Genomic DNA, 19,503 nt, shown 5'->3' on the forward strand with positions numbered 1-19,503 from the left:
AAATTTTTAGAAGATATTTCGTTTTATACCGGAAGTGACCCCTTAATGACCTTTGACCCCAAATCTGTGTACACCCTATAGACATTAGGTAATTACAATACATGTGTGCAAGTGGCGTCACTGTCCTACGTAATTTGTGGGAGAAGATGCATTTTAAAGGTTATTTCGTTTTATACCGGAAGTGACCCCTTTGACCCATATAAAAAAATATCACATATACATTAGGTAACTGCAAATCAGATGTGAACATTCTGTTACTGCCCTACATTTTGTTTAGCTAATAAAATTTTTTGAAGGTATTTCGTTTTATACCGGAAGTGACCCCTTAATGACCTTTGACCCCAAATCTGTGTACACCATATAGACACTGGATGATAACAATGCATGTGTGCTAGTGGCGTCACTGTCCTACGTAAGTTGTGGGAGAAGATGCATTTTTAGTTGAAATCACGTTTTTGACCCCTATGACCCCTGCGTGACCTTTGACCCCACAAGTTTCATGTGACATGTAGGGGCATGGTCAATAATCATTGTGACCAAGTTAGGTCAAAATAGATGTAAGTGTGTGAGTGCTAGAGCAAATGTAATGGTTGACAGAAGAAGAACGAGATCTGATTGCGTTCGCCTGCGACCGCGAGCATGCACAGCCAGCAGTGACAAATGAGTTATGACCCCGAATCTGTGAGAACCGGAAGTGATCCCTTAATTACCTTTGACCCCGCAAAAATATTACATAGTGCTTAGGATGTCATAAGGAATATTCCTGGTGAATTTCAGCTTAATCGGAACTTATACATGGATTTTGATTTTTTTAAATTTTTGATTGACCTTTTGACCCCCTTAATGACCTTTGACCTCAATGAAAAAAAACTTTATGTACAGCGACAAAATGCATTGTTCCAATTTTAATTAAAAAATTCTACTATGTTTAGTTGTCGAGATAAAAATTCTTAAAGTTATTTAGCTAAAAACAGGAAGTGACCCTTTAATGACCTTTGACCCCAAAAATAAATATACCATGCATACATCAGGTAACACTGATTCATGTATGATGATTATATTACTCTGGTCTGTTTACATTTTGAGATAAAAATTTTTAAACTTTTTTGATAATTTTGGTTTTTGACCGGAAGTAACCCCTTTATGACCTTTGACCCCAAAACTGTAGGCATCCTAAAGACCCTAGCTAGTAGCGATGCATGTGTGCTATTGGCGACTCTCTGCTATGTAATTTGTAAAGACAGTGATTTTTTGAATATTTTAACAAATTTTTCAGACTTTTACCGGAAGTGACCCCTTAATGACCTTTGATCCCAATTCTGTGAACAACTTTTAGACACTGGCTATAGATGATGCATGTGTGTAAGTGACGTTACGGTGCTATGTAATATGTGGGAGGAGTAGCATTTTAGTGAAAATCCAAGTTTTGGCCATTGACCGGAAGTGGATGACATTTGACCGGAAGTTGATCATGTGACATCTGTGGCACCACCAAACGGTTATACTGACCAAGTATGGTCAACACGCCTGAAAGCATGTGGCTACGATGGCTGATCATAATGTTGACAGAAGAAGAAGAAGAAAGAAAGAAGAACGCGGTAAAAACAATGCACAGCGCCGATGGCGGCTGTGCAAAGAAAGAACCTGTAAGAAAAAAGACACAGCCGTGACTAACGTCACGGCTGTGTAACTACTTCATTAATACACAGATCTACAGTATACTGAAAGCTACATTGGATCAAGTAATTTCGGATAACTCCTAATGGGGAACCATCAGGCAACACAACCAAAACGAGCTACAATCCATGAAAAAAATAGTTGGCACACTTGCACTTAACCATTGAAATGCCTACCCTATCAAAATTGGAGAGGCGAGTGAAACATGCATGCAATATATACATACTCCTCCCTATATCTCACCCTTTCCCACTCCCCATCTTTCAATGTTGGAGGGTCTCACGGGCCTAGCCTGTTGACATCATGGCTTGGTCCAACATTGAATTAGGGGATCGGGGGCAGAGCTATACCAAAAAGCAGGCAAAGTGTGCCAAACTTTTTTCCTGGATCGAGGCTCAAAATGAACAGAAATTGGCATGATTTTGGATAAAATTGGGATCTGCCATGGTTACTTGTACTCATCCTGTAAAGGCCGCATGTCATTTGGGAAAATGTCAAAATTTGGTCAAAAACGATAAAGTTTACGCAAAATTGTGAAAATTTGGCCACAGTTGACATCCAACGTTGCCAATTTTAAAACATTTTAATGCAACATTGACCAATTGAGCAATTATTGTTACCAACTTTGCGCAAAGTTTATTCAATCTTTTGAAATATACAACTTTTGGCTATTGATGCGTGGTTTAGGAATAAATATTAAAAGAAAAATAAATAAAATAAAATTTTATTGTAAGGTTCTTTCAGAGCTAGAGACATCCTGCACTAAGGTATCAGTAGCATAGTCAAAATGTCCGGAAGGAAAACCCGTAGCAAAGACCCTGGAAGTATACCCGGAAATAAAGTTCATTTTCAGGGTTTGATGTCGAATTAGGTGGCAATTATTAGGTACTTGCAGGTACTTGGTAAATGCCTAACTGAACATTACACAGGCCTACCTAAGCTTAAAATGGCGGAAGAGCAAAACAATTGTCTTCCACGGACAGGGGAGGCTTTTGGTGCAGACAAGCTCCCTTCGTCAGTGTTACCGCCGACGGCATCTGGAGCAGATGGTTTGGGCGACTCCAGAAAAATGGTGACGGGAGAGAGCTGTACAGAAGTGGACATGCAGAAGAAAGGTAGGCCTATTATATTAGGTCCTATTTTATTATAGGCTAATATGATCTCACTCCGAAACATGTATTCGAACACTTAAAGCGCTGTGCAATAATAATGAGCCGGGTGTCAATTTCCAATGGCGTGCCAAAAATTGCTAACTCCACCCCCTCTGTCTTTCTCAGCCTGCCAAAAATTGCCTGCCCCCGCTCTCGGCCTGCTAAAACAATCTTTGTAACCACTAGACATTTTTGAGTTTCCAGTTTACATTTAGGCCGGCACACCTTAGGAAATCAGGTCTAAATAATCAAATTATGTAATGCGAGCGTAGCAAACTTAAAATTTTACATTTTTATGTTTCTGTTTTCATATAAAGGAGTATTTCGTGATCCTAGCATCCTCTTTTTATGACATTTTTCAGTAGATATCCACGAAAAAAGCTTATTCCCAAAATTTCAGTTGCTTTCGATTTTGCGTTTGCGAGTTATGCATGATTATGTGTATAACACTGCTCCATAGACAATGCGTTGTAATTTCGTTCTGTATACCAGAACAAAATTCAAATTGCACGATATCTTTGCAAAACGAAGTAATCTGCAAGAAATTTTGTGTACATAAACATTATATAAAAATCTCATCTTTTTTGGAGAAAAGTGGGAGGATGATGCTGTGGATCACGAAATGCCCTTTTAAGCGTGTTTTTAAACGGCGCGGCACCACGTAAAATGTGTCAAAAAGCGCTCCCCCCCCCCACCCTTCGATCTGCCAAAATTGGCTTGTCACCTCCCTCCCCCATTTGACCGTCCTCGGATCGCGGAGCTCATAATTATTGCACAGCCAAGCTTCTCGCTTGCATGTTCTTCTTACCATACTGCGGCGGCTGATGGAAGCTGTAAAATTTAGGGCGAGGGGCGAGCCTATTTGCGGCTGTTTTAGATGGACATTTGCGCGTAGCTCCCGAAAAATTTACAATTTTAGACTGTTTTAGCCAAAAATAAAAATGAAGGCAATTTTTATATCTTAGCTTATCTTTATGGGCCAATTTTGCAATTTTACCCAATGTTGGCCCCAAACACGGAGTAGGCTATTTCGGGCTAATTATGAGCCCTGGTGGGGCTCATAACGCTCGTCAGTGAATGTAGATTCATCAAGTTTGTACTTCAAATCAATTGGTGATTTTTGCTTGACAAAACCAGTAAGTTTTTACCTACTAATTATTTCGTCCATCTTGTCGGAAGACTTCATCACATGTGAGCATTTGGGTGGGAGTGTACAAACAGGGGGCGGGGGGTTAAAAGTTTTTTGGCATGTAGAGTTGGGAGGGGGGTGATAAAACTTAGTGTTGACATTAGCAATGTTTCATGTTTATCACTCTATTTGACCATTATATCATGGAAGAAAGGCCCTAGTACTTTACAATTTAAATCATGTGGAGTTCCAATCATAGGCGGCGGACTCCGAAGTGGGAGAACGGGGTACACGTCCCCCTATTTTTTTCCTTGGGGGATATCCCAAAAAAATCCTAATCAGAGACGGAAAAATAAAACAATAATTGCACTGTGCATCTTTTAGCATGTCGAAAATCACCGTGTTTTGGCCCAAATAGGGTAAAATTGCTCAATTTTGCGCTTCGCGCGAACTGGACCATCAAATAGAGCTAAATAGCAAAACACGCTTTCATTTCGGGGTATAAAATAGCCTGAAATTGAAGTTTTTCGCACGCTTCATGCGCAACAAAAAGTCTTAGTAAAACAAGAGCAAAATATACTCGTCCCCCCGACCCCTTAATTTTAATGCTTCTGCCGCCATGATTCCAATCATTGCTTTCATAAACATGATAAATATGCTTATGAACGCGTAGGCCTACTTTACAAAATGATAAAACATTTCCACAATTCCAGTTCTTGTAATAATGACACGGGTATAATTTCATTGCACATAAATACAAGTTTTAGTATCATTTATATGTTTTCTGTCCTTTGATGTAGAATGGTACATAATGGGGGGAGGTACAGTAAAATGGTGTAACTTTGTACCACTTTTCATAGTTTTTAAACCACTGCTTCCAAACAAAACCAATTATATTTCTAATTAACTCTTTTTTTGACATTAGGGTTCCCTTCTACACCTTGAAGTTGAAAAAGATTTTTCAATAATTTTGTAAGGGTGCCCGGCCTAGGAGTTAAAAATAGCCTGCCCAAAGTTACCCCGCATTTGGGGTAAGTAACTTTGGTCAGAGTATAATTACATTCCATGAAGAAAAAAAAATCAAAAAAATTGATCTTCGCTGTAAATGAGAAAGTTGTTGTTTTATGTGACATTTGACCCCTTGCAAAATTAATCAAGCACACATCATTGCTCACAAATATCGATTTTTATTTTTTCTGAAAAAAATGTAAAAAAATGCTCATTTTTTGGTCAAAAATCCAAAAAAATTAGTAAATTTCGAAGAAATTGGACTTGAGCGACTATTATTTCTTCCAAATATATTTCTTAACAAATTGACACCAAATATGACAAAAAAATATATTGCTGTACAGAAATATAACCATTTAAAAAAATATATTTCACCGACCAAAGTTACCCCGCGGCCCGCTGACCGAAGTTACCCCATTTTACGGTCAATATTTTGGTACCTAGTATCAAGGGGGGAAGGGTTTAGTTTTACGTCCAAAAGTGAGGGGTCAAAAAGTTTTTGGTTCACGAATAGGGGGAATGAATGAATGAATTATGATTGATTGATTGATTGATTGATTGATTGATTGATTGAGAAAGTGTCCGAGAAAGTGATACTTCCGATTTCTTTAAAGATCCCGGGTCTATCCCAGGCCGCGCATGCGCTGTGCGTTTGTCCTATGTGCCAATTAGCAGCTCGTCACCCAATATATCGCCATCAGAGCAGCGAGTTAAAGGTCATTTCGTTGTTTCATTGTTTGTCTTTGTCTACAGTTCAATCAAAAGAACTGATTTAATTGCAGTTGATTTAATTCTAATGCTAAAGGTCACCGTCAATATATTCAGATGCGTTTTTGGAGATCACTGAAACGGAACGGAGACGGTAAGTGGGGTTAGAAACTGTGATTTACTCCATTACGGTAAGCTTAAAATGTGCAAAAATTAATTACTTCATTCATGATGTTTGCATTAGACCGAATAATTACTAATTGTCCCAATATAAAATTTACTTGCTGACATTAATCTATACAAGTATTTGGGACCGAATTGGTTATAGCTGATAAGCTTATGGAAATATTTATATGTCACTTTTGAGTTGAACTTGTCTCCGGTTGGGGTGACTTTGGCATATTGCCTTGAGACTTGAGTCCGAGACTAGTAGAGTGTAGTCCTAGTAACTAGGAAGATCGAACACAGACATAATCATTTGGACGTTTAAATGAGCTGGTTCTTTCGTCCTTTATTTATAAATTAAATGCCTGTATGAGAGGCAAACGTTAACACATTTGCTAGTCATCCAAATTCGCCTAGACCGGGGCCCAAACACAATAGTCCCAGTAACTGAGAAATGAATGTGACGAGGGACTGACGACATTAATATTGAAATGCCCTGGCCTACGGGTGTCTTCCCATCTTTTCTGGTTTTAGTGTTTCTTCTTTTTATTGATAAATTAAATGTAATATTTAAGCTTGACCGTGACTACGCATTCTGCAAAGTCACTGACCTTGGACCAACGTGTGAGACCATGGACGCATGATTGACAGCTTCGGGACACATCTGACTTGTTGTTTCAGTGTTCAGCATAGGGCGCAGATCCTGGCATGGCGTATTTTCAATCTTTCTCTATTTCATATAGAAACCAAATTATCCAATATGCATTGTGATCAAATTAGCGCTGATTGTTTCTTAGGTCCCATTGTTTTCCCCTCTCTTGATAGCTTTTGCGTCACCCTTTTCGGCACGTAGAAATGCGGCGAAAAGGGAAACGCACTACGCAGTATGGAGACGGGAAATTGCGGTGGTTAACTCCACATTCCGATTGGCTAGTTGTAGTCGTGGCGTTGACTAGTCGAGAGGGCGGGCTTTTATTCCGTCTCCTTCTCAGCTAGGCGACGACAAGGCGTCACTTTTCAGTTGGAGCTCTTTCATTTCACACATATATTATTTTCTGTGCTGCATTGATGACCGATATGATTTTAATATGGACTATAGACATACATTCACAGAGCGGCAGACTTTGTAGTTAGGATTCTTTATGGATAAATAAATTGTGTTTTACTGTTTTATATATACATCATTCATCTGTTTTGCTCCATTTTTCTGTTGTTATATTTTCTCATCCTTGCCCATTTGCCCATCTGGTTCTGGGCCAAAGCATTACAATATTAATTTGGTATTATCTGGTATGTCACAGTCTCTGGATGTGGCAGCATATAAACAAGGCAATACCACATGAATACAGGGAAATTGGAGTGTACGAAACATGTTTGCCGTACCTACATGTAAAATATCACAACTTGCAGTTCACTAAAACAAAGCCCTAAAGTATCCTAAGTATTCCTTGATTATTATGCTCACCTTGATTCCTTCGTATTTGAACTAATGTTAAAAACAGATGATTTTCGCTGCAGTTTCTCTGCGCGATGTGCTATTCATGGAAGGAGCCACTTTAATGTTGCATTGTGGGAATTTCTGTGAGATGGCCTGTGACGTACAGTGTATTTATCCAGGTGTGCGCGATGAAAGGACTTGGCAGATGTGACAGTAGATTGGTCGATCAATTGATTGTACACTCAAACCTATGATTATTCATGCATGGGTTTAGAAATAGACAGTTCATATTCATGAATTCAAACAAACTTATTATTAAAATGTATGAATAATTCAAATCATAAATCCAGGGACTGCCTTTTGAAGAGAGTGAGAGCAATCTCCCTCTCTCTCTCTCTACTGCTCTCTTTAAATCTGATATAGGCGAGTGATTTTTTTTGCTCTCCTCAGTTGGCCATTCTCGCTTTACATTCTATTGTAAATGCTCTAAACAGCTCTCCTTTTGAAGTGCTATTTAATAATTTCCTGCAAATTTCAAAAGACAGTCCCTGTATATTAAATTTTAATTTTTCTACTTTGATGTATAAAGCATTTGCAAAGCTACATTTTGCAGAAAACTCCATTGAAATTGGTCACATTGTTCCAAAGATATGAGCAGTTGAAGGGTTTCCAAAACAATAGGAAAGAGAAGAAATTATTTCTTTTGTTTGACAATATCTCCAAATCAATATTTCCGACTTCCAACTGATTTTGCTTGATCACATCACATCATCAAACCGAGAAATAAAATGTTATTTTCATTTCCAGAGGAGGAGATGGGGGCTTCCGGCGTTTAAGTGATCCAAACAAAGCGTTGGATGACGGCCAGCGCATCATTGTGAAAGACGACAGCAGCGACTCTGTCCTAAGTGATCCAACTGGAACAGAGGTCCATGGCCAATCAGAACCACAGACGCTACGCAAGAAATTAGAAGACATCTTATACAGTCAGGAGTTTCAAATTATTGTTATAGTTTTAGTCATTGTGGATTGTATTTTGGTGGTTGGAGAATTGATCCTCGATTTCAGTGCATTAGAGGTAGGCATAGGTCAAGGGATTTATTTCAAGAAATCTCTATTGGCAATAGCTGTGTACAATATAGAAATTGTTGAGTGTTTATAGGGCAGCTATTGCAGATAGGGCATTTTTCAACAAAACGTGGTGTATTTTAAATGCAAGAACATCTTGTGTCCATGTATGTGGAATTAATAGCTGCCATTTGCACTTACAGGGTGTCCCAGAAAAAATTACCGGGCGGATGAATTTGAACGTAAGTCGAGAAATAGACAGCAGAATCCAAAATTCTAAACATCAGCGTGTAGCCCATCTTATTCTGCATCTTACATGTTAATTTGACTGGAATCTGTTCACTGATCGCGACGAAATGAGCGATTACATAACACATGCGTCAATTCACTACGTTCCAAGTTTGAAAGAATCGTCATTCAACATAAGGCCATCTTAATTAAAAACTAATGCGGAATGTGGTGTTTTTTACTGTATTTTTTTTTATTTTAATTTTTTTTATGTGTCAGTACAGTATTTGGGACAAGCATTTTGTACAAATAATATCCAATGTTGTAAATGTTGGAATAGCAGACAAAAAAGTCACTGAGCACTACAAATTATTCTTCTTCTCTATTATTATTGTTGTGTCCAAAGTTTAAGAAAAATTCGAAAACTTGAAATCAAATATGAATTTTGAGTTTTATTTTCGCCTTTTTGTTTAAAAAAAATAAAAAGAGATAAAAAAATGAATTTCTCGATTTTCAAAGAGGACTACACGCACGATTTTACTAACGCGCTTTAATTAATATGGCCTAATGCGCACTAGTGGTTTAACTGTCAATGGGCTTCATATTTTGTTCTGTGAAATCCTTTTCGTTCTTTTTAAACAATCTGTTTCTTATTCAAATTTGAAAACCTGCAAGATATTGAAAATGAAAGCTTGCATGTAAGATGATGCTCGGTACTTGTAAATATATTTTTTCGTTAATGTTGATATAAATGTTGCATTAATTTAAATTATTGCATAAAGAATTCCAGCTGGCTTAAAAAACTTCTCACACACATGAATGTTTTTGGAATATTTCCAAGAAATTTAAATGCAAAGTTTAAATGGTATCAAAAATCACACGTAAAGCTGTAAGCACTTGATCATTGTTATTCTTGGCTCAAATGTTCTTTGGAAAGTTAAAAAAATATAACATATTTAAACAACATAAAGAATTGAAGTTGGAAAGCTTCCAATTGCAGAAATCAAAGTTTCTCGGACAAACTGTTATTCATCTTCAGTGAAAGCATAACATAACACTGTCTGATTATAAAATAGATAATGTGGACTAAATTTAATGAGATACTCAAACTTTAGGAAGCGGTGAGCGAGTAAGAAAAACGCGCCTGTTGATCAAACTTGAAATGAACTGCATTAATGCACGCATTGTGTAATCGTTCATTTCTTTGCAACCAGTCAACCGAATCAAATAAAATGTTCGTATGTGATGCACAACAAAAAAGGCTATGCGGTACATTTTAAATTTTTGGATTCTGATGTCCATTTCTCGGCTTGCATTCAAATTTATTCGCTCGGTAATTTTTTCTGGGACACCCTGTATATTACAATATAAGCAAAATGCAACTTCATATACTGATCAAGGGAATACAATGGTCCAAGAAGCAAGAACTCTTTGAGTTATTGGTTTGCTATTATAGAATATATAAACCTTGACATGGGATGTTTTTGCTGTACAAAGAACATGCATTTTACATGAAGCAGCTTTTCTAATCTAATTTTGCATAAAGAGATGTTCTGTGTCGTTAGTTTTAAGATCTTGAATGATAATGAAGTATTTGAACTTTAATTTTGATTGTAGAGCTAGCCTACAAACAGGAGGAGGGCCCTCAACTTTTGTAGCTGCAACTTTTGGAACTAGGGGTCTTTCAGTGAGAGATTTGATGCCAAAAAGATCATTGGATGAGAAGGCAAAAAAATGGGGGTCATTGGGTGAGAATTAAGCCTCTAAATATGGAGGTCATTCAGTGCCGAAATTAAGTAAAATTTTGAAACATTTTGGGGGGAAATTGCAAAGTTTTGGTAATTTTAGAGACAAAAAGGGAATCTTTCTGTGAGAGCATTCTCTCAAATCCATTCAGAACTAGTTAAAAGAGGGTCATGGGGTGACAGCAAAACAAAAAAAGGGTCATTTGCTAAGAGGGAAAATTGGGGGTCTATCCATACTTATCCTTACCATGTACATAGCAGCTCATAGCCTATGTCATGGGTATAATTCAATGATATCTAAAACCCATGGGATTGTTTAGTACAATTCAAATTATGTTGTTATGGCCTTACTTTGATTTATTCAATCTTCAATAAATTTTTTCAATGTATTGCATATTTTGGTCCTATGTTTACAAGCGCTATATTATTAAGTTCATATGGGTGGCTAAAGTAAGATACTGCCGAGTGCTAACAAACTTTTGTTCTCACCATAATATTACCTTTCCACACAAGTGTCAAAAAGATGACAAGTTCCAAATTTTCTTTAAAAATTCAAAAATTTAACCATTGTACTGTTTCATGACCATATTTGGAATCAGCATAGAAAATGCATTAAAATGAGTACAAACAAGCCCAGTATTCATTCAGTGGTTCTTGAGGTAGCTCTTAATATTCTGAGAAAATAATCTTAACATTGGCATTTTATGTTGAAATCTATGGCCAGCGTGCAAGGAATTAACTTACTGATCAATCAATGAAGCATATGTAACTCTGTAGGATCAAAGTACAGTTATCAGTGACTACTGTATTTGTTTTAGGGTTTCACTGTTTATCTTCTTATGGATAATTTGGAGCTCGCTACCAGATTTTAATCCCCTCAGCACTACCTGCTGATCTAACATTGACTCTGATTGGTCAATTACATTATATTTTCACTTTAATCACCAATCAGAATGGAACTTTGTAAATAATTCACCCCATTTTTGTGTGTGGTGAAATTATCCTAACAATGATGCTGATTGGGCCAATTGATAATGAAAACTTCTTTTTAGCCAATCGGCATGTAGTTCTCAACTTCTCATGGGGTTAAAAATGAGATGTACTCACCATTGCTGTCTTGTTGGGTTTTTTTAAAAACATTTGATTGTACTCCATTTGAAACTTACACCCCCCTGTGTGGGAGATTAAGGTCATTTCTTCCATAGGGGCAGGCCCGTAAGCAGGATTTCATTTGGGGGGTGCTGATTTTGAAAAAGTGGACTTTTTTCCAAGGGGGGGGGGGGTGCAATTTTGTGAAAAGTGGACAACATTTGTACCTTTTGTCCAAAAAATTTTTTTTTACTCGCTACACTCGCAAATTCTGAAATGTTGGGACTTTTTATATACTTTTCCAATTTTTTTAGGGGGGTGGAGGGTGCATCACACACCCCTGTGTATGGGCCTGCATAGGGGGTGTATGGATTTCAACAAGAATAGACCAGTAGTAGCTATACTATTTCCATGGTCTGCCACAATATCAGGGGAACCTCATCTACAAACAGTTTCAAGAAACTCTTCATGACATACAAACACACTTGTTTTGGTTGTTGTTGCTTATAATGTCATTTTTGTTTATGCAATGTTGCTTTGACAAATTGCGTCCTAAGAAACTTTTGTACATTGTATGTGCATAATACAGTATGTATATTTCCAGTTGTGTTGTTGGTAGTGTATTAACCGTACAATACATGTAACTTATTTTGACTATCCTGATATTATCATGTACACACAGTGTTTATATTGTTATCAGGGAGGCTTGATAAGAATACCAAACAAACAGAAGTATGATATCAGTGTAACTTGACTTGAAAACAAAACACTACTGTCAGGAAATCTACAACCAGAAGTCCTTTCCTTCACAAAATACTTGTATACATTTTACACAATGTACTATTTCGGGAGGGGGGAGGGAAGGGTGGTGTCACTCGAACCATGCTTGTTAATCAACCCTCAATACATACACTAAATGGCCCCTGGGCCTCATGGAAGAACAGAGGATACCTTTTAAACATCCACTGAATGAGTAACCCAGGCAGAGAAGAAATAAAACAAACAAACAAACATGCTTCTAAAATGACTTCACCAGGATAAATGTGTGCAAAAAATTGAAATTTTAACCTCATGAGAACTATACCTGCTGATGATTGACCAAAAAGAAGTTTTCATTATCAATTGGCCCAATCAGCAATATTGTTAGAATAATTACACGTTGCAAAAAAAATGGGGTGAATTATTTGCAAAGCTCCATTCTGATTGGTGATTAAAGTGAAGATACCATGTAATTGACCAATCAGAGGCAATGTTAGATCGGCAGGTAGTGCTCAGGCGGTTAATGCTAAAATGGGCCAAAATGAGGATGAGGACAATTATGGCCTAAAACTGAGCCTAAAGAAGATGTACATTAACAACTTTTGGTCAATTTTAATTTGTATTTAGAGCTAGGAAGTGTGTGTGTGTGTGTTGGGGGGGGGGGCAAGTTTCCACTGATTGGTAGTTGGTACGCCTCTGGACAGGTACCAACCATGTTGTTGATGCAGCTCTTATAAATGGATGTTACTTTTACTTTGTATCCAGGATGGCCAGTGTCCAACCAACGAAACCAACAAAGAGCCTGCTATCAAATCCGCCCAACAAACCGCAACGCAAAATGTCCGCACGAATAGCGGAACGGAGGAAAAAATCGAAGTGGCAATGGTACTTCACTACATGAGTCTAACAATCTTATCAATATTCATGGTTGAACTCATATTCAAAATAGGTGTGCTACAAAAAGAATTCTTCCATCACAAACTGGAGATATTTGATGCCTTTGTTATTATTAGTTCATTTGCTCTGGACATTGTATCGTTGGTTTACGAGGAAGCGTTTGCAGCGTTGGAATTGCTTGTGTTATTGCGGTTGTGGAGAATCGTGAGAGTCGTAAATGGTGAGTGATGTGTTATAAATTACTAGTGAATTGAACATTTTTGCGCTACATTTATTTTGTTGTACATTTACACCAACAACATAGATAAATGTAGATCGCTGAGCTCAAACTAGTATGTTGCCATTTAACTGAAAATCGCACACTGAACAACCCTTTGGACCTAACAAAAACTATATACATGAAAGAGTAGATCCCTTGGCTGATCTAGTAATATTTGGTGCTGTTTTTCTTAATACAATTTTATTTCATGGCAGGGAATTCAGGGTTTGATTTATAACCAACCGGCAACAAGCAACCTGAACCTGGAGCACAGGCGCGTAGCCAGCATTGTCAGTCCGAGGGGGCAAACGTCTTTATCGTCCCTAAAACGTTGTTATCGTCCCTATTCTTTTTTTTCGCAATATCGAGCGTGCGTAGCATGCAAATCTATTTGTTTGGTAAAATAACGGCCTTGCCTGAGCAATGAAATTTTGTGATTAAATCTCCTTCTCCCCTTTTCTTCTCTCTCCTCTTTCTTTCTTTCCCTTTCCCTCCTCTTCCTCTCCTTTCCCTTTTTCCTTCCCTTTTTCTTCCCTCTCCTTCTCCCTTCCCTTCTCATTCTCCCTCTCCTTCCCTTCTTTTTCTCTTTTCTCTTCTTTTTTCCATCCCCATTTTCCCACTTCTCTGTCCCCATTTTACCCCCCTGCCCCCCCCACTGGCTACGCCACTGCTGGAGCAGATGGCTCATTGGTTCGGCAAGCAGGGAGCTCTATCCTCATACCTCATTGATTTGCACAGAGAACCTTGGTAGCAAAATGGAGTATTCATGCAGAGGGTCAATGTGCTATTCCATTCAAAATAGGCCACGATTTAAACAAAGTCTTCCACAGAGGGAGCATGTTTTGTAAATGGAATTGGCTAGGGTTAATTATTTAGAAGCCCATACTCCCCCTGCATATGGTTTTATCTATACATCTTCTACAACTGGAGTGAGTATGTCATATCAAAAGTTACCCAGTTGTCAATTCTATTTGAAACCCATGCTCCCTCTGTGAAACACTTTACCTAAAACTTACAAAGGGGGAGTGTGGATTTCAAATGGAATAGCACAATAGAAGGAATTAATTGCAGAAGACTAGCTACAACTTCAAATGGTCTATTGCCATTTGGTCTAATACCATTTCGTCTAATTACCGTTTAGTCTATATTCAATTGGTCTATTACCAGAAAGGCTAATTGCCACTTAGTCTAATAATCATATAGTCTAATGTCTATTTAGTCTAATATTGTTTGGTCTAATAACCGGTATGTCTACTAACCATATAGTCTAATAACCATTTGGTCTAATATTTCTTGAATATCCGTTTGGTCTAATAAACGTTTGGTCTAATAACCGTTAGGTCTAATACTCGTATGGTCTAATGACCAGTTAGTCTAATACAATTTCGTCTATTTATCAATAAACTAAATGCTTGTAAGACTAAAATGGTTTGTAGACCAAATGGGTATTAGACCAAATGGCTATTAGACCTATTGGTTATAGACCAAATGGGTATTAGACTAAATGGTTGTTAGACTAAATGTGTTTAGACTTAATGGTTATTAGACTAAATGGTTATCGGACCAAATGGTTACAGGACCAATTGATTATTGGACCAAATGATTATTGGACGTAGTGGATATAGACCTAATGAGTTTAGACGAAATGGATGTAGACAAAATGGATATTAGACCAAATGGTATTAGACCAAATGGCAAATCCCCCTTCAAATTGGCTGTTGCTGGATGTGCACACACCACTATGGAAGGAAGACATGACCTTAATCTCAAACACAGGGGGTGTGAATTTCAACTGGAATAGCCCAATGTTGCTGTTGTATTTCACTCACATTCTTTTTATATACATAAGGGAGTGGTCATTATATACACCAGAGGGGGGAATGGAGGATTTTAGGGGGAATGTAAAATTTTTGGGTGAGCAAGATGGTGAATGCAAATTTTTTGCCAGGAAAGAGGGGTATGTTAAGTTTTAAATTGAGAAATTTCATAAAATAAGGGGGTAATGCGGAATTTTTGAACGGAAGGGAAGGGGGAATGTGTAAAAAAATGAAATCCTCCATTCCCGCTGGCGTAAATTGTGACCGGTCCCTAAATTCTTTTAATGCATAGATGGCAAGCATGCCAAATCATGATAGGTTTTTCTATTGCATTAATTATCTATTTATCCAAACATTTTCCATGTGACAGGGGTCATCGTTTCCGTAGAAACGGCGGCTGAAAAGAAGATAGAGCTGCAGAAGAGACTACGGGAAGAAGTTGAACATGAACTAGAGAAATTTAGACAATATTGTGCTGTACAAGAGAAAGAAATAGAAGTACTACGAGAAGAATTGAAAAATCATGGCATTGCAATAGGTGAGTGCAAGGGGCAATCTTCAGTGAACAGCTCTTTTCAGAGCCACCACTTATTTACTTTTCTCGGTTGACAAGGGGGAAGTCTTCAGTGAATGGCTCTTTTCAGAGCCACCAAAACTTTAACATTAGCAGATAGAAGAGGTCTGCTTGTTCTCTGTTGACAAGGGGCAGTACCGTCTCCAGTGAACGACTCTTTTCAGAGCCCCTAACTTTACCCTATACTAGGCCTTCCAATATACTCTCATTTACACAACTTTTTTCAAAGTGTGGTTAAGGAAATATTGGCATAAAAATGCTTCAAGGTGCACACTACAAAATCATTTTACATGCTTTTGTTTCTGATATTGTCTTTATTACGTATATCAATAAGTTTGTTTGTGTGCACAATTTATTAGTGGGAATTTCCCGTAGAACAATAAGTGTTTACTGGTAGGTTTGCAAGGCTGTGAAATCAATATATACCATATAAACCATTTGGCAACAATCAAGGACTTGCCGTTAAGAAGTGCACACCCTAAACATGCCACATAAAACTATGGCAAGTTTGCAACCAATCTTTGAATTTTTTATTTATTTTTTTTCATTTTCAGATGACGATTTATTATCAGAAAAACCCAAAGGACTAGCCAACCAAATGGATGTCATAGTAGAAGTCAATAAAGTCAACGTAGAAAAAAGCGACTCCAGCGACAGCGAAAAAACGGAGATTAAAGAATCAAAGCTGGATGGAAATGTTATAAGCAACGCATCAACACCACCTACTTCACCTGTTAAAGAACAATATTTCAACGAGGTATCAGATTGTTAATTGAATGAAATTCAACTATAGTCCATTTGGCTTCCTCTAGATAGTGATGTCAGTGTGTGCTCCAGTGTGCGTAGTATTAAAAGGGCATTAGTGATCCACAGCATCACCTCCTCCACTTTTCTCAAAAAAAGTTTTGATTTTTATACCACTGGATACCTCTGACTACATATTGTTTATGTACATGTACAAAACATTTCTTGCAGATTAATTCTGTACCAGAACGAAATCACAACACATTGTCTATGGAGCAGTGTAATACACATAATCATGCATAACTCGCGAATGCAAAATTGGAATCGACTGAAATTTTGGGAATAAACTTTTTCGTGGATATCTACTGAAAAAATATCATAAAAAGAGGATGCTAGGATCACAAAATGCTCTTTGAACCATGCATGCTGACTCAAAGAAGGGCATGTTTACAAACACATCTGTACTCTTGTCACTCTCTTGAAGCCATATGGACTAACATTTTTTATTCTCTCTCCCCTCTTCCATTCTAAATAATTATGATGGCTGAAAACAATATTTCATTCTGTTGCTATAATGGGCTATTCCATTTAAAATCCACACTACCCCTGTGAAAGATTTAGCTAAAGTCTTCCACAGAGGGAGTGTAAGTTTTGATTAGAATAGGCAAATTGGGTAACTTCCATTTGAAATACTCCAGTTGTGAAAGATATAGGTAAAGCTATAATGCAGAGGGAGTATTGGTTTCAAAATGATTAACCCTGACCAATTACAGTTGAAAAACATACTCCCCTTGTGGAAGATATTTCTGAAATCTTCCACAGTGGTAGTGTGGATTTTAAGTGGAGTAGCCTAATGGAGCAACAGAATATTTGGAACTCAGAATCTTTTTAAAATAAGTAGGTAGGATAATATTTCATGTTCACCTTTGTTTGTTCAAGCGGATATTTTATAATTCAAACCGCAAATTTTATAATTTACAGGACAAGGTGTTATTAGTGAACTATTGGGCTATTCCATTTTAAATTCACACTCCACAGGGGCATATGAATTTCAAATGGAATTAGCACATTTAAAACCAATTCTATTTGAAACTCACCCTCCCTCTGTGGAAGATTCAGGTTGAATCTTTCTCAGAGGATGTATGGAATTCAAATGGAGCTGCCTAATGTGTTCATTTAATTTGTAATTCATACTCCCCCAGTGGGATATACTTCCAAAATCTTCCACAGGGGTAGTGTGTATATTAAATGGAATAGCCCAGAATTTTCATGACATCCCTCAATGTTTGAAACATAATGTGAAATTTTGTGGAAAACAAAACATTTGTTTTTCAATTCATGGGCAATTTTGTAAAAATGGTGTTTCCTTGCAAGTCTTTGGTGAGAGTGGTCATTGAGGGCGCTAAATTCAGTTTACAATGCCATAGCCATGGACGAAAGAGATAACAGACAAACTCAGTCTCAGCATCACCCAATAATGAGGGCCGATTGTTCCATGAAATGCGACAGGCGAAACTGCTACACGTACCACCTAATTTTACGGTCTTTCACATAAACACGAAGACGGGCGAAGCACGCGAAGGAACGCAACGCTGGCGTGATTGTTAGACATGACATGATCGAACGATCGGCCCTCATTAATATGCACGGGGACTATGACTGTTGATAAATAGTCTGTAGTAGTCTGTGGCCATAGCTCACTATTAAGATCTTGTTCTAAAAATGTTTCTTTTCCTCAATGTTAAGAAACATTGGACTGGTATGTTCCAAAATTTTCTTTTTATATTTGACTAGATATACATGTATATCTATCTAAAAATGAAGTTGTTTTGTTGTTCAACTTCGAAGAGTTAGAAGTTGTCACAATAGTATAGGTTTGAAATTCATAATTTTTTATCATGATGTTTTATACCAAAGAAATGTGGACGTCTTGAATGTAATGATGGATATATGTGATGTGATCAAGCAAAATGAGTTGGATGTTGGGAATATTGATTTTGTGTTATAGCCAATAATAGTATTCAACATCCTTTGTATTGTTCTGAGGAACACTGAAATGGTCATATCTCTGGAACCATAAGTCTAATTATAATGGAGTTTTCAGCAAAATAAAGCTCGGAGAATAGCTCACGATATGAAATTGAAAATTGAATTTTGATATTGATAGACATCAGACACATTTTGCTTCATCGCATCACATATATACCTTTATTGTTCCTGAATTGGGAACTGGTGATTTGGCAGTATACAGCTTTCTCTCAGCATAGCATAACATACTTCTGAATACCAAATAAATGTGTGTTCCTTGTGTTTAAATTTAATTCAATTGGATTCCAGTTACAATGTACATGTTTAATTGGGCTATTCCAGTTGCAATCCAAACCTTAATCTCTCACACAAAAAATGTGAATTTTAAATGGGGCTACCTGAATGAGTGGCTAGATTTGAAATTACACCCCAATTATGGGTGATTAAGATCATGTCTTCCAAAGTGGTGTATGGTATTCAACTGGAATAGCCCTTTCTCGGCAAGATGGTTCTAGTAAATGCATCAGATAAAAATAATGAAGACTTATCACCCTCACTGGCATATAAGTCAATACAAGATACAATTATATGCCAGGATCAGAAATAAATTATGCAAGTCCAATATATCATAATCTAAATGACTTAATGAGACTCAGGCAAACTGAAAAAAAAAATTATGTGCAACTTCATTATTTAATGGGCAATTAATAATATATTAATAGGCTATTGTAGTTGAAATCCATACAGCCCTATGGAAGACATGACTTTAATATTCCACACAGGGAGTGTGGATTTCAAATGGTATTACTTCAGTTGCAGTCTGAGCTGTGTGGAAGATTAAGGTCATGTTTTCCATAGGGGGTGTTTGGATTTCACTTGAAATAGCCCAGTGTTGCAATTTTACTTGTTATGTAAATATATATAACTTTTGTATTGACAAACCTGACCTTTTGACACAAACATTTTGTATCAATTATGTAGATATTCCTGATTATTATTTACTAGATAAAGTGATACCA

General features: G+C 37.2%; 1 protein-coding gene across 1 annotated transcript; it reads left to right on the forward strand.

Annotated features, from left to right (window-relative positions):
* Window positions 1–2,623: 2,623 nt before the first annotated feature.
* On the forward strand, window positions 2,624–18,808 carry LOC140167762 (voltage-gated hydrogen channel 1-like). The gene is made up of 6 exons (XM_072191053.1): window positions 2,624–2,792; window positions 5,791–5,827; window positions 8,084–8,354; window positions 12,931–13,282; window positions 15,509–15,676; window positions 16,267–18,808. Exons 1-6 carry the CDS (start codon window positions 2,624–2,626, stop codon window positions 16,482–16,484), a joined length of 1,215 nt encoding a protein of 404 aa, XP_072047154.1. The 3' UTR covers window positions 16,485–18,808.
* The last annotated feature ends 695 nt before the right edge of the window (window positions 18,809–19,503 follow it).

This window comes from Amphiura filiformis, chromosome 13, assembly GCF_039555335.1.
Source record: "Amphiura filiformis chromosome 13, Afil_fr2py, whole genome shotgun sequence".
NCBI lineage: Eukaryota > Metazoa > Echinodermata > Ophiuroidea > Amphilepidida > Amphiuridae > Amphiura > Amphiura filiformis.

Bases quoted from the DNA above. Each gene is read 5' to 3' on its own strand.
- LOC140167762 (XM_072191053.1), top strand. From the start codon at position 2,624: ATGGCGGAAGAGCAAAACAATTGTCTTCCACGGACAGGGGAGGCTTTT. The intron at 5,828-8,083 runs GTAAGTGGGGTT...TTTCATTTCCAG, and splicing joins ACTGAAACGGAACGGAGACG to AGGAGGAGATGGGGGCTTCC. The intron at 15,677-16,266 runs GTGAGTGCAAGG...TTTCATTTTCAG, and splicing joins AAATCATGGCATTGCAATAG to ATGACGATTTATTATCAGAA.